Source organism: Gallinula chloropus (genome assembly GCF_964237585.1).
Source record: "Gallinula chloropus genome assembly, chromosome: 29".
Taxonomy (NCBI): domain Eukaryota; kingdom Metazoa; phylum Chordata; class Aves; order Gruiformes; family Rallidae; genus Gallinula; species Gallinula chloropus.
The window spans coordinates 210,898-225,270 of NC_140114.1; the positions used below are offsets into that span (position 1 = coordinate 210,898).

Sequence of the window (14,373 nt, forward strand, 5' to 3'; positions counted from 1 at the left end):
GAAGAGCAAATTTCTAAATTCTAATCCAAGCTCTGTCAGTGGCCTTGACTTATAAAAATAGGTCTAAGAATGGTTTTCTTCCATCTCTAGGTGTATATGGTTCTGTAAAATCTAGATTACAATTGCTGTTTCATCCAAAACCCTCTCTGGGAATTCTCCAGTGTGCAATTCCTGTGGCTACTCCCTTTTTGGTTTGCAGCAAAAACCAGAATTCACACATTAACTTTCCTGTGTTGCCTCCTAGGAACCGGATGATTGAACAGTACCATAACCACAGTGATCATTACTGCCTGAACCTAGACAGTGGGATGGTGATAGACAGTTACCGTATGGGCAACGAGGCTCGTTTTATCAACCACAGCTGTAACCCTAACTGTGAAATGCAGAAATGGTAAGAAAAATATTGTTCTCTTTACTGGAAGACTGGTAAAATTTGCCCTCCAGCCCCTTCCCCAGCCTGGTTGCCCTTCTCATGCACATGTCCCATGTGCAGCACTCTACACTTGGCCTTGTTAAACCTCATCCCACTGGGCTCAGCGTATCAGTCCAGCCTGTTCAGATCCCTCTGAAGAGGCTCCTTACCCTCTTGCACAAGAGCAGTAATGGTTTCAAGTATTGGACAGTTTGGAGACAGGATCTAAGTTTGTTTTCTGGCAGGGCCAACCCAATGGTGTTGGTTGTCACACTAATTACCTGCTGCTGATTGGGAAGTATAGGTAATGCCATAAAATAATCTCTGTGTGTGTATAGTCTCTCCTTCTGGCAATGGAAATCTTTTTTTAGAGCAGGCAAACAAGGAAGTAGTCTGATTCCAGCATGCCCTGTGTCATATCAGTGCTGTGTTAGCAAACAAAATCCAGTGCCAGGCTAGTAGTGAGCACGTGTTCACCTTTTCTGGCTTTCAAAGTTTATTGTAAGAGATAAAGAAGAGAAAAAGTTTATTGTAAGGGATAAACAACAGTACAAATGAAGAACAAGCATACTCCAGCCAGAAGTATTGCTTCCTGTCTCTTAAAGCTTCCACTGTGTGGACAAAGACCATTTTCTTTTTAATTATTGGGAATATTTTCTTGTCCTTTCCCTGCAGGTCTGTTAATGGTGTTTACAGGATTGGATTGTATGCACTTAAAGACATGCCTGCTGGTACTGAACTGACTTACGACTACAATTTTCATTCATTTAATGTTGAAAAACAGGTAAGGATCACCTTAAACAAACTCACCAAGGACAAACAGAACAGGCTCTTAAAAATATTGAGAGATAATATCAATGTTTTGGGCTTTATTTAAAATAATTTCTCTCTTTTTTTTTCTTTTTCTTCCTCCCCAAAGCAACTCTGCAAATGTGGTTTTGACAAATGCAGAGGGATAATTGGGGGTAAAAGTCAGCGAATGAATGGACTTTCAAGCAAAAGCAATCAGCCTGTGAACACCCACAGAAGGCCTGGAAGATCAAAAGAGAAAAGGAAATCAAAGCACAAACTAAAAAAGAGAGTAAGTAATAAAGACAGCATTATGTGTGGCTAAAGGTTAATAGTAACTCAGTTTGGGCCATCAGACCAAAAAAACTCTGTATTTATATAATTGAAACTTCACAGAAATGCTACAGGTTCCATCTCAGGAACTGCTTTTACTGTTTTGCTAAGTTCTTGGCACAGTTTTTCCTGTCTATCAGAATGATCTGTTTTCCAGAGGGGCCACATCCCAGAGGAACCCAGTGAAAGTGTGAACGCGCCAACAAGGCTGACACCTCAGCTTCAGATGAAGCCCATGTCCAACAGAGAAAGGTAGGAATGGTTTCTGGGGCTTTTTCCTCAGGAATGGGCTGTTGTGGAGATGTTGAAGTGGAGGGGGGGAGGTTTCTGATGAGTTAGGGCATGGTGAAACATCTGAATAAACAGTTCAGAGAATCATAGAATCCCAGCCTGGTCTGGCTTGGGAGGGACCCCGAGGGTCCCAGAGCTCCAACCCCCTGCCACAGGCAGGGACACCAACCTCCAGGCCTGGAGCTACACAAGGTTGCCCACGGCCCCAGCCAGCCTGGCCTTGAACACCCCCTGGGACGGGGCACCCACCCCCCCTCTGGGCAGCCCCTTCCAGCCCCTCACCACTCTCTCTGGACAGAACTTCCCCCCAGTCTCTCCTCTCCCCCTTCCCTCCTCCAGCTTCACCCCGTCCCCCTTGTCCTGCCATTATCCACCCTTTAACAAGCCCATTCCCCTCCTGTTCCTCTGCTCCCTTCAGGGACTGGGAGGCTGCAGTGAGGTGCCCCCACAGCCTTCTCCAGGCTAGTTCTTAGCTCTTTAACCAGGGTGGAATTCCTCCCCACTGACATCACAAGTGTACCTGTCTTCTTCCCCACCTTAAAGAATCAATTTTACAGTAAGAAGGTGATTCTTGAAAGCATTTCTAATCCCTGCAGGAACTTTGTGCTAAAGCACCACGTCTTTTTGGTACGAAACTGGGAAAAGATTCGACAGAAACAAGAAGAAGTGAAGCAAGTGAGTGACAACATCCACACCACGTCCCTGTACAACCGCTGGAACGGAATCTGTCGCGATGACGGCAACATTAAATCTGGTGAGGCCAACACAGGTTCCTCAGGTTCCTTCTTTGGTCCTAGTTGAAGTTGTCAGGTCTCCCTTTTCATCCTGAGTGCTTTACCAGAGGATGATGACGATATTTCCCATCATCAAACCCTGACAGAGAAAGGCTGATTTCTGCTTTCTGTATCCCTCCACCAGAAATAGTTGTGATGACTTGGAAAATTGTCATTTTTCCTCATAATTTGATGGATTTCAGGCCTTTGGAGGACAAAGCTTCTTGTCATGCAGTCCATTACAAGAATGGCACAAAATATAACTATCAGAATAAAAGATTTAATCCTGCTCCAGAAATAGGTCTGTAATCTGCACAGCCAGGCAGGATTTGGTCTGCGCTGTCAGGGACGTGAGAAGTCAGGAAGTGAGTATTTAGGGTGAATTCAGTGACATTCCAGCAACACAGAATACTTTGATAACCAGCTTAACCATTTGGATGAGCACTAAGCAGTGAGAGCCAACTTGGGAGTATGAACCTGAAGCCTTTTACTGTTCCAGCAGCTTAAAAACATGTTCATTTTCATAGTTTGTGGTGGAATTGCTGGATCAGAAGAGATGCTGTGATTGGATCTTTTAATTTTTTTTGTTTAGAGATAATTTTTAGGTTTTTATCCTCTTCTTAGATGTCTTCATGACCCAGTTTTCAGCCCTTCAGACCTCCCGCTCAGTGAGAACACGACGCTTGGCTGCAGCTGAGGAGAACATTGAAGTGGCTCGTGCTGCCCGCTTAGCACAGATCTTCAAGGAAATCTGTGACAGCATCATTTCCTACAAAGGTGAAGGTGACATTCCTAAAAGTATCTCCATGGAGACTTTCACCCTCCAGAACAATGGATTCTGAATATAAAATACTAAAAAAAAAATCCTTTATTTCAGGATATTAACCCGTGTGGGTTGGGTTGGGGATTTCCCCCCCTCTCCTGCTGCCAGTAATCGCTTTGCTTTATCTTCTGCCAGCAGAATTTCCAGAAGTTGCTATCCTTTGAAATTCCTTTTTCAGTGGGACAGAAGGGTCAGTAGCAATAGCAGAAAGGGTACAGTAGCAAAGTACATTGACAGAGCCACAAGGAAAACCATCCTCTGTTTTGATGTAGTATCCAACCAACCTCTAGAAATGCAAAAGCATTTCAAACTGCCTGTGCCTAGAGAGCAGAAGACCCTTTTTGTAGCCTAGAATGTTGCTGGTTACCTGTGTTACTCAGGTAAATGTTGCTGACCCCTGTGTTCCCCTTTACAGATTCCTCCAGACAGGCTCTTGCAGCTCCCCTCCTGAACCTGCCCCCGAAGAAAAAGTAAGTACTTGCTTCTCAGAGCAACCCATGGGTTTCTCTAATGGATTTGGCCAGCTGTGAAATGCTGGTGAAAATGATGTGGTGCCTGCACTCTCCTTGTAGAAATGCAGACTATTATGAGAAGATCTCAGACCCCTTGGACCTCGCCACGATTGAGAAACAGATCTTGACTGGCTATTACAAAACCGTGGAAGCTTTTGATGGGGACATGCTGAAGGTCTTCCGAAATGCAGAGGTGAGGCACTCCCTGGCTCTCCAACTATCACATTGGCAGTGGGGACATACCACAGCTGAATGCTCTTGCTGACTACAGTAAGGAAAGAAGACAAGTATTTTAGAGCAAGAGAATTTGGTGTGACCTGTTTCTGAGGAACAGACATCCATGAAGAGAGGCTGAGGGAGCTGGGCTGGTTCAGCCTGGAGAAGAGGAGGCTGAGGGAGACCTTCTCACCACCTACAACTACCTGAAGGGAGGGTGTACAGAGTTGGGCAATGGTCTCTTCAGCCAGGGGACAGGAGATGGGACAAGGGGCAATGGGCTCAAGCTGCCCCAGGGCAGGGTCAGAGCAGATGGGAGGGGAAAGCTCTTCCCTGGCAGAGTTGTGGGGCTGTGGCACAGGCTGCCCAGGGAGGGGCTGAGTCCCCTTCCCTGGGGGTGTTTAACAGAGGGGAGATGAGGTGCTCAGGGAGCTGGTTCAGCACAGGATGGGAATGGTTGGAGTTGAGGATCTTAAAGGTCTTTTCCAACCTTGGGATTCTGTGATCCTACGTGGACTTGCTGTGCAGAGTAAGGAATAGATGGACAGGTGAATAGCACATTGGTGGCTGCAGCTTTAGTGAAGACACCTTTGGGGGTGCACGCAGAGAGGATGAAAACAACAAAAGTATGGAAACTGGAAATAAAAAACCCACCCAAACAACCCCCATTTCTTTGTTTTGTTTTGATTCAGAAATACTATGGCAGAAAATCCCCCACGGGGCGGGATGTGTGCCGGCTCCGCAAGGCGTATTACAACGCTCGGCACGAGGCGTCCGCCCAGATCGACGAGATCGTGGGAGAAACAGCAAGTGAGGCTGACAGCAGTGAGACATCGGTGTGCGAGAAGGACAACGGCCACGAGAAGGATGAAGATGTCATCCGCTGTATTTGTGGCCTCTACAAAGATGAAGGACTCATGATCCAGTGTGAAAAGTGCATGGTGAGGCATGGGGGGGATGAAAAACAGAGCCATAGCCAGTGGAGATTCTACCACCAGCTGCAGTGCAGCTTGTAACAATCATTACAGAAGCACAGACTTGTAGGGACCTCGAGAGCTCATCAGTGACACTAAACTGGGAGGACGTGTCCATCTCCCTGAGGGTGGGGAGGCTCTTCAGAGGGGTCTGAACAGGCTGGACCGATGGGCTGAGGTTGAACAAGGCCAAGTGCAGAGTGCTGCCCGTGGGACACAACCACCCCAGGCAGCTCCAGGCTGGGGGAGACTGGCTGGAGAGCTGTCAGGAGAGAAGGACCTGGGGGTGCTGGGTGGCTGCAGGATGAACAGGAGCCAGCAATGTGCCCAGGGGACCAGGAAAGCCAAGGGCAGCCTGGCTTGTGTCAGAAATAGTGTGGCCAGTAGGGCTGAGGAGGGGATTGTGCCCCTGGACTGGGCACTGGGGAGGCTGCAGCTCCAGTGCTGGGTCCAGTTCCGGGCTCCTCAGCATCAGAAGGACATTGAGGTCCTGGAGCGAGTGCAGAGAAGGGCAACCAGGCTGGGGAAGGGGCTGGAGGGCAAATCCTCTGAGGAGCAGCTGAGGGAGCTGGGGGTGCTGAGCCTGGAGAAGAGGAGGCTGAGGGGAGACCTTCTCCCCACCTCCCGTGCCCTGCCAGGAGGGTGCAGAGAGGTGGGCGATGGTCTCTGCAGCCAGGGGACAGGAGATGGGACAAGGGGCAATGGGCTCAAGCTGCCCCAGGGCAGGGGCAGAGCAGATGGGAGGGGAAAGTTCTTCCCTGGCAGAGTTGTGGGGCTGTGGCACAGGCTGCCCAGGGAGGGGCCTTTACTTCTTCTCCAAAAGAATGGATTCTCTTTTCCCAAAGGAAATACAACTTGTATTTCTGTATAAAGGAGCCAGCACCTCTCTGAACCCAGCAGCTCCTGTCTTTTGGGGAGCAGAATTCATTTCAGCAGTCGTGAGCTTTTACACAAACAATTACATGGGGCTGTGTGTCTTCTACCATAGCTTGAAATACTCCCAAGAATACAGAGCAGTTCAAACCTGGAATTTCCTTTGGGAAGCTCATTTTCTGCCTTTCCCTGATATTTTTCAGTGTGTGCAATTTGTAAATTAAATGTATCATAGGAATTTCTAACTGGCTTGTGTCTGTTTTTCCAGGTCTGGCAGCACTGTGACTGTATGGGTGTGAATTCTGATGTTGAACACTACTTGTGTGAGCAGTGTGAACCTCGATCTGTGAACAGGGTAAAGGAAAACCCTCATCTCCTCCTCCTTACTACAATTATAAGCTAAAGAGTCTCTTTATAAACCAAAGCGTCTCTTTATAAACTAAAAGAGCCTCTTGCATTTGTATTTCTTGAGTTTGGCAAGAGCAGACAGTGGGATTCTCACTTTGTAGCCTCCTTGCTTTAGCTTGAATCACACAGAGTGTCAATTCTTCTTCTCAGTCCATTTCTGTGTATTTCCAAAGGGCATCAGCTCCAGTTTTGCACTGAATTCTGGTCAGCATCTCAGAATTTCCTTCCTTTTGTGTCTTTTCTTTCCCATCCAGGAGGTTCCCATGATTCCACGTCCTCACTATGCCCAGCCTGGCTGTGTTTATTACATCTGCTTATTACGGGATGATCTGCTGCTGCGCCAAGGTGTGTGCTAACTCTGGTGGCTGCTGTGATCTCCATCAGATCAGAGTCCACAGACATTCCTGCCATCACCCTGTTGGAAATGCTTTTATCTTTTTACTAGGAAGAGTTTTCACAGGCTGGTTGATAAAGAAACATTAATTACCTTTAGCACAGATAGGGCTTTCCTCCTTCCAGAGGAGGAAGATGCTGAGCCAGCTTGTGGTAGTTAACATTTCAAAGTAAAGGCAAAGGACACTACTGCTCCTCAAAACATCCCAGTTAGTGCTAACCTGTCTCTTTCTGGAGATCCACAGCCACATAATTCAGTTCATTGATTATTATTCTTTCTTATTTCACCCTACAAAGTTAGAAAGATCCCTCTAGAATTAAGAGAACTGCTCTTGAATAAGTAAAACCAGGTGGTAGATTTGCTAGAGGGGAATGGGAAAGTCTTCAGAAACAGTGGAGAGTTCATTAAATAAAAATAATCAAAGAACAGGGTATTCTTTATCCACCCTGCAGGCTTTTTTTTCCCAAAAAGCTTTGCAGTGGGAAGTTGGGAGAGGTCAAGAGAATAAACAGCTCCAGGAAGATAAGACTGAATTCTTGGAGGAAGGAGTAATCCCAGCTCTTGGGGCCCAACTCTAGCCTCCCACTCCGAAGGTCTGTGGAGTGGAGATGAAAGTGTCCCTGGAGGGAATGCCTGGGCAGGCTTTTCCTCTGCATCCCTTATTCCCATGCTGTTTCCTCCCAACATCTGCTGCTCCCCACTGTTGTAGCTAGAACATTGTGCTGTATGACCCACGAGCTTACCTTGGGTTGTTTTTCATAGGTTCTTGTGACTTGGGAGCTCCCAGGAAAAGATGGGATTGATTTTTAAATGCTATATCAATGATATTTTCAGTAATACTTTGAAATTCCCAAATGTTCTCCCTCGGAGACTCTTCAGGTTCTTTATGAATATTATTGATTGAAGCGTTTTCCCTGAAGGAGGTTTTGGCTGGAGTGGTGTATTTTTGCCCTATAAAGTGATGGTCTCTGTCACAACCAGAGGTGCAGCGCACCAGGAAGAGTGTCAGTTGAACCTGGAGTTCACACAGAGAGGAGGTCTCAGACAGAGAAATGAGAGATTCATTTGCTCACAGGACAAAAGGGATAAATAGACATTTAGGGACGTGTTAAGGGGTTGCACTTGGGAAAGACTTTTTCAGTTGCCAGGTGTGTAAGTTCATTCCACCCTCCTTTAGTTCTCTTTGCCTTTCCTGAGCCATCTTAGCCAAGTTCTGCTGGAATAATCAAAGGTACTTGGGGCCTCGTGGGCAGTGATTTGTTTGCAGTAACTTCTCTCTCAAATTTTAAAGAGTTGTTATTTAAACATTGCAGCTATCTTAATTTCTGCACCTTTTCCTAATGAAAACTTGTTATGTATGCTGTGGCCTGTCCTAATTTCTCTTCACATGTTACTATGTCAGTCTGGGCATTCAATTTAGGTTCTATTTACTTGGGGCTGTAAACCTCTTGTAAAGATGCCCCAGGTAACCCTTCCTCCTCCTGTGGGCTCCGCGTTGGGTTTCTGTTGCTCTGTACAATTCACTCTTAGGTAACTAACACACGTTAGTGTTAATTAGTGTTCATGAAACCATTTACTCCTGGTTTTCAACGAGCTCAACTCCTGCAACGTGCTTCACAGGCGTTTGTTTTGTGCCTGTTGCTAGGTGATTGTGTTTACCTGATGCGAGACAGTCGTCGGACTCCAGATGGACACCCCGTCCGACAGTCGTACCGGCTCCTGTCCCACATCAACAGGGAGAAACTCGACATTTTCCGCATTGAAAAGCTCTGGAAGAATGAGAAGTATGTTCAGGGCATCTCTGCAGTTGGAGACCTGTCCAAAAAGCTCAGTCATTTTATAGAGGAGTTTTGTCACAGCTTAAAAACTCAGGACTCGGGCTTGTGGACACAGGCTTACCTTCCTTGTGTTTCTCTCCCTCACACCCCCAGGGAGGAGCGCTTTGCCTTCGGTCATCATTATTTCCGTCCCCATGAGACGCATCATTCCCCCTCGCGGAAGTTCTACCACAACGAGCTCTTCCGGGTGCCGCTCTATGAAATCATCCCCTTAGAGGCCGTGGTGGGAACGTGCTGTGTTCTTGACCTCTACACCTACTGCAAAGGTAAGGAAACTCAGTGGCATGAGAAGTGAAGTGTAATGCACCTTCCTTGCACAGAATCGAAGAATCACCAGGTTGGAAAAGCCCTTTAAGATCCTCAAGTCCAACCTGTGCTGACCCAGATCCCTGAGCACCTCATCTCCTCTTTTGCACCTCTCTGCACTTGGCCTTATTAAACCTCAGCCCATCGGTCCAGCCTGTTCAGATCCCTCTGAAGAGCCTCCCAACCCACACTTCCTCCCAGCTCAGTGTCATCTGCAAAGTCACTGAGGGACCATTCAATCCCTTCATCCAGGGCATTGGGAAGCATCCTCTCAGTTACTGCTGTAAAAAGGCTGCTGCTGACAGGGTATCAGAGCTGAGGGTGCCCTGTTGCTTTAGCTCTGGGATGGAGATTTCTCTTTTAAGAGTGCCAGGACTGAAGAGACAACAGCAGGGTGGGGATGTGGTGAGCATGGAAGACGAAGGGATGGCTTCTCTAAAGGTTTTGGTGGTGTTTGATTAGAGCATCCTCTTAAATTGAACTCAGTGTTAGGGTTCTGCATGAGGGAGATGAAAGAAGAATGCCTGCCACCCCTGCGAACAGCTCTGACTCTCCATGGGGCTGCTTCTTCTCCTACACCACACCTTTCCTCTCAAATCTGATTAACTTTTCCTTTTTCCTCTGTGTTTTGGTTCAAAACTGCAGGGAGGCCGAAAGGTGTGAAGGAGCAGGACGTCTATATTTGTGATTACCGCCTGGATAAATCCGCTCACCTCTTCTACAAGATCCACCGGAACCGTTACCCCGTCTGCACCAAGCCCTACGCCTTCGACCACTTCCCCAAGAAACTCACACCCAAGAGAGACTTCTCAGTAAGTGTCCCTCTCTGCTCTGCCCTGGGGAGGCCCCAGCTGGAGTCCTGTGTCCAGAGCTGGGGCCCAACACAAGGAAGATGTGGGGCTGGTGGAGAGGGGTCAGAGGAGCCACGGGGATGCTCAGAGGGCTGGAGCAGCTCCCCTATGGAGAGAGGCTGAGGGAGCTGGGCTGGGTCAGCCTGGAGAAGAGAAGGCTGTGGGGGGACCTCACTGCAGCCCCCCAGTCCCTGAAGGGAGCAGAGGAACAGGAGGGGAATGGGCTTGTTAAAGGGTGGATAATGGCAGGACAAGGGGATGGGGTGAAGCTGGAGGAGGGAAGGGGGAGAGGAGAGATGGGGGGAAGTTCTGTCCAGAGAGAGTGGTGAGGGGCTGGAACAGGCTGTCCCCTTGTGGCAGGGGGTTGGAGCTCTGTGACCCTTGGGGTCCCTTCCGACCCAGACCAGTCTGTGATTTTGAGTCTAAGTGTTCCTTCTCCTAGCTTCCTCACTCTTTACTAGAAGGCTGGGTGTATTTTTGGAAAGCTAGGGTTAGGAATGAAATTTGGTAACCCAGAGAGAGCTGACATACACAGGCTGGATGCAAAGTTGGCCAGAAACAAAGCTTGGAAAGAAAAATTGACCATAGACAGAGCATATGCAGGTCAGAGGCAAACAGGTGTTGAATGAATGGTTGTCTAACTTAAATCTAGATGTGAAATTCATTTGAGCTGCTCCTAAGTGAAGGACATCTTAAAATACACATCTCCATCATAATTCTGCAACTGTCAAATTAATTTTACACATTTCAGAGACACACACAATGTATAGTCCTGTGCCAGGCTTTCCTTTTTTTCAACGTAACTACTCCATGTTGTAATAAACTTAGTTTAAAAATAGGTTTCAGCAGTAGCTTTGAATAGTGATTCCCAGTACAGACAAGTGGCACTAGCCTATTTCCATTCCTCTGCTCTATCAAATCACATCCTGCCTACATTCTGTGTCATTATCACTGGAAATGGAGATTTAATCAAGAAAAAAAAAGCAGGCAGGCAGCAAAATCATGAAGCACAGCTTCCCTTCACACCTCCGCCTGGATGCCCATTCATTTCCATGCCTTGTTTTCCACAAGCCATGGAAGTAACAAGATTTTTGCCCTAAATTCAGAGATGGCCACAAGCTGTTGCTGATTATTCTTATCAGGCTGGTCTAGGGCTTGAAATTTATTTTGAAGATTTGAAGAATCAGACAGTGAGTCTGTTCTGGCTCTGATTTATCCATGTTATGTGCCTTCTCCTTTGAATTCATCTGGCATTTCCAGAGTGTCACATCAGTCCTGGGGTGGCACATGCAGAATAAGAGACACCAGCACTTTATTCTGCTGTCAATTGTATTTGGTATTAACCATCATCTTTACTGTTGTTACAGCCTCATTATGTACCAGACAACTACAAGAGGAATGGAGGCAGGTGAGTCTTCTTACCTACCACATTGATTGTTGAGAAGAGATGAGATCATTTTGTTTGTCAAGAGCTCATTTTCCCTGGGTGCTCTGGAAATAACACATGTCAATTATTTAAAGCAATCCTCTAACCCTTCTGAGACAGAGAAAAGAATGAGGGAGGAGGAACAGAATATAGAAGCAGCCTTAGTGTTCCTTAATAACCTATATAAGGAAGAGTACAGAGCTGTTTGTACAGTTAACAGAAGCAGCTGAATGAGGGAGATGCAGAGCCAGGGACAAGAGCATTCAATTCAGTCTTCCCATGCAAGGGGAGGATGGATCCCTGAACATCCTGTCCATGTTTGCACTGTCCTGATCTCTCTTCTGTTAAGAGATTTTAAAAATACCCATCAGGAGCCACAACTGGCACAGAAAAACATCAGTTTGGAACATAAAAACCTTCCCAGATTCAAATCAAAAAGCAATTTGGTTTTCCAAGGCTGCTGCTGACTGTGTGCAAGCGAGGTGATTGGAGTGTAAGTGGTACCTGGTGGGTGGGAGCATGTGTTTTCCATCAAATTCCAGAAGCCCCCCCATACCCACTGAGAATTTTTAAGTAGCCTTTCAAATGACTGTCCCAAAACCTCTGGTATCTAAACCCTTCTTTTCCTGCCAGATCATCCTGGAAAACAGATCGCTCGAAACCACAGATGAAAGACTTAAACCAAGAAGAAGATTCTCTTCCACTTATTGAGGAAGTATTAGGAAACCAAGAGCAAGCTTCCAGTGATATGCCCAGCCTAGAGGAGCCAGAAAAAGAGGCAGCCTCTGGTGAGACCTGTGAAACTGATAAGAAGGTGGAAGAAAGCAATTCTGACACCAGGCAGCTGTGCACTCCAGAGGAACGGCGGCACATTCAGAGAGAAAGACTCAACCAGATCCTGCTCAACCTCCTAGAGAAAATCCCAGGGAAAAATGGTGAGATCTTAATGCTCTGGTTACACAAACAGTGTTTCTTCCATGGGTTTGGGTTGAGTTTGCTGCAGTCCACAGAGCTAAAATGAATGCTTATTGGCTGATCACAGAATCACCAGGTTGGAAAAGCCCTTTGAGATCCTCGAGTCCAACCGTCCCCATGCTGTGCTGACCCAGCTCCCTGAGCACCTCATCTCCCCTCTGTTAAACACCCCCAGGGAAGGGGACTCAGCCCCTCCCTGGGCAGCCTGTGCCACAGCCCCACAACTCTGCCAGGGAAGAACTTTCCCCTCCCATCTGCTCTGACCAGTCTCTTTAGACTTCCACTGAGTGTTCCACCAGGGGCTGAGTAACTTCTGTAGGAGCTCCCTCAGCTGTTGAATGAAGGTGCAGCGGTAGCACCGGGTTTAATTCACATTAGTGAATGGTAATTCAATTCTGTCTCTGTTTTGAATTTGAAATGTGGGATAAGCTTCATGCTAGTGCAAAATAAGGCTGGATTCAGGCAGTACTGGGGGTTGGAAGGATGGCTGGAGGTGATCTGGTCCAACCATGGCTCAGAGCTTCAGTCTGAAACCAGGTTGCTCAGCCCTTTGTCCAGCAGAGCTGTAAGTGCCAGCATGAATGGAAACATCCTTGGAAGAACATAGGGTGCCTTCCTTACCAAAAGCTGTGCTCTCTTGCAGCTATTGATGTCACTTACTTGCTGGAGGAAGGATCAGGAAGAAAACTGAGGCGACGCACTCTCACCATCCCAGAGAGCAGCTTCAGGAAGTGACGCCGCCAGAGGAACCTGTGGTCTGGAGTCTGCTACAAGGTCTTGCTGAGGACTTTGGGGCAGGAGCCCAACTTCCTCTGCACCAGCCAAGGAAAAAGAGGGCAGCAACAAACTGACAAATTATACAAACAGTTAGCACTTAGATGTCTGGGTTGGCAGGTTGCCCTGCCCTGCTCTGCAGTGCTCTTATGGTGTGTGTGTTGTTGGGCGTGCCTTGTATTGATGTTGGTACTGAGAAAAACCTCGTGGTTCTTGTCCAGGATGGTCAAATTTAATTTATTTTTGCTTCATATTCCCACTCAGAGGGGGAAAAAAAAACAAATTTTAAAGAAAAAAACCCCAACAAAACCAAACTGGGAGGTAAGAAGGATAAGGACAGACTTACCCTGTCACCCCACGGTCACCAGTTAACCTGTGATGCTGTCGGCACCGCCCTGGCCCACACCAGCGACCGAAATCCAGATGGGAGGGTGAAGCCCCAGTGGCTTCAGAATTTAACAGGCTGCCCTGAAGTTGTGGCTTCTGATTTGCACAAGTTCTGAGAAGAGAGAGAAACGTACCCCAGCGTGGGAAAGGTTCATCGTGGAGCGTCCACCGCGCACATGTCTGCGATGCGCAGAAACCCAGTGTCACCCTGGAACAAAGCAGGAGTTGGCTGGTTGAGGCACTTGTTCTGCGTCGTGGAGCTGGGAAGGGGAAGGGAAGAGAAGGGGAAGAGGAGGGGAAGGGGGGGACACAGGGTGTGTGATTTATTTTATTTTTCACTTTTTTTCTTTCTTTCCTGAGGAGAAATTTTCTAAAGCAACTCAAATCCTGACAACACCATTGCTGTTGGTTTTTTTGATAAGCTGTGGTTCTCGTGTGTCTTTAGTGTGTTTGTGAGAATTATAAAAAAAAAACCTGTTAAAAAGGTAAAAAAAAACCACAAAAAAAGAGAGGAAACCTTCACTACATGAACCGTCGAGCAGTATTCAGAGCGAGTATTTGTTGTGAACTGTAGAATATATCAACTGCTAACACTATTCTTGTGTTCTGGTTGTACAGCTTCAAATGTCTGTCTCTTAAATTAAGAGGAAGTGTATCTCCCATCTCCCCCTCTCTCTCTCTCTGCCCTGAGGAGAAAAGTATTACCCCTGAAAGCAGCAGCTGAGGCAACGCTTTCCCAGAGCAGGATCCAACCCTGGACCTCCCACGAAGCTCAAAGCTGGGGCAGAGGGAGGAGGGGGTGGTGGGTGTACACTGCCCCTTGAAAATGGCTTTGCTTTATTGTCCCTCAGACGTATACATATGCATATACAGTCCTGTTTTAGATGTTCTTCTTAAGAAAACCAGTTTTTAATGTGCCAAGTTGTATATATCTGCTGCGTGGATGTAAAGCAATACGGTAGTTCCATGTTCCTTTTTACTGGACCAAGCTCGTCCTAATGTACATTCTTGTTATTAT

The 14,373-nt window shown here is 47.1% G+C and overlaps 1 protein-coding gene across 1 annotated transcript in view; it reads left to right on the forward strand.

The window, feature by feature from the left end:
* ASH1L (ASH1 like histone lysine methyltransferase) overlaps positions 1-12,995 on the forward strand; it is a gene marked incomplete at its 5' end in the record, with an annotated part of 43,855 nt that extends 30,860 nt beyond the window's left edge. The window contains 17 exons of the mRNA XM_084276817.1: positions 245-391; positions 1,088-1,196; positions 1,332-1,493; positions 1,692-1,786; positions 2,422-2,579; positions 3,223-3,375; positions 3,837-3,891; positions 3,994-4,126; positions 4,842-5,090; positions 6,265-6,351; positions 6,659-6,749; positions 8,444-8,582; positions 8,730-8,902; positions 9,588-9,754; positions 11,161-11,201; positions 11,853-12,154; positions 12,838-12,995. Coding sequence (XP_084132943.1) covers positions 245-391; positions 1,088-1,196; positions 1,332-1,493; positions 1,692-1,786; positions 2,422-2,579; positions 3,223-3,375; positions 3,837-3,891; positions 3,994-4,126; positions 4,842-5,090; positions 6,265-6,351; positions 6,659-6,749; positions 8,444-8,582; positions 8,730-8,902; positions 9,588-9,754; positions 11,161-11,201; positions 11,853-12,154; positions 12,838-12,929 — 2,353 coding nt within the window. The 3' untranslated portion in view covers positions 12,930-12,995. The remainder of the gene's footprint in view (positions 1-244; positions 392-1,087; positions 1,197-1,331; positions 1,494-1,691; positions 1,787-2,421; positions 2,580-3,222; positions 3,376-3,836; positions 3,892-3,993; positions 4,127-4,841; positions 5,091-6,264; positions 6,352-6,658; positions 6,750-8,443; positions 8,583-8,729; positions 8,903-9,587; positions 9,755-11,160; positions 11,202-11,852; positions 12,155-12,837) is intronic.
* Between the last annotated feature and the right edge of the window lie 1,378 nt (positions 12,996-14,373).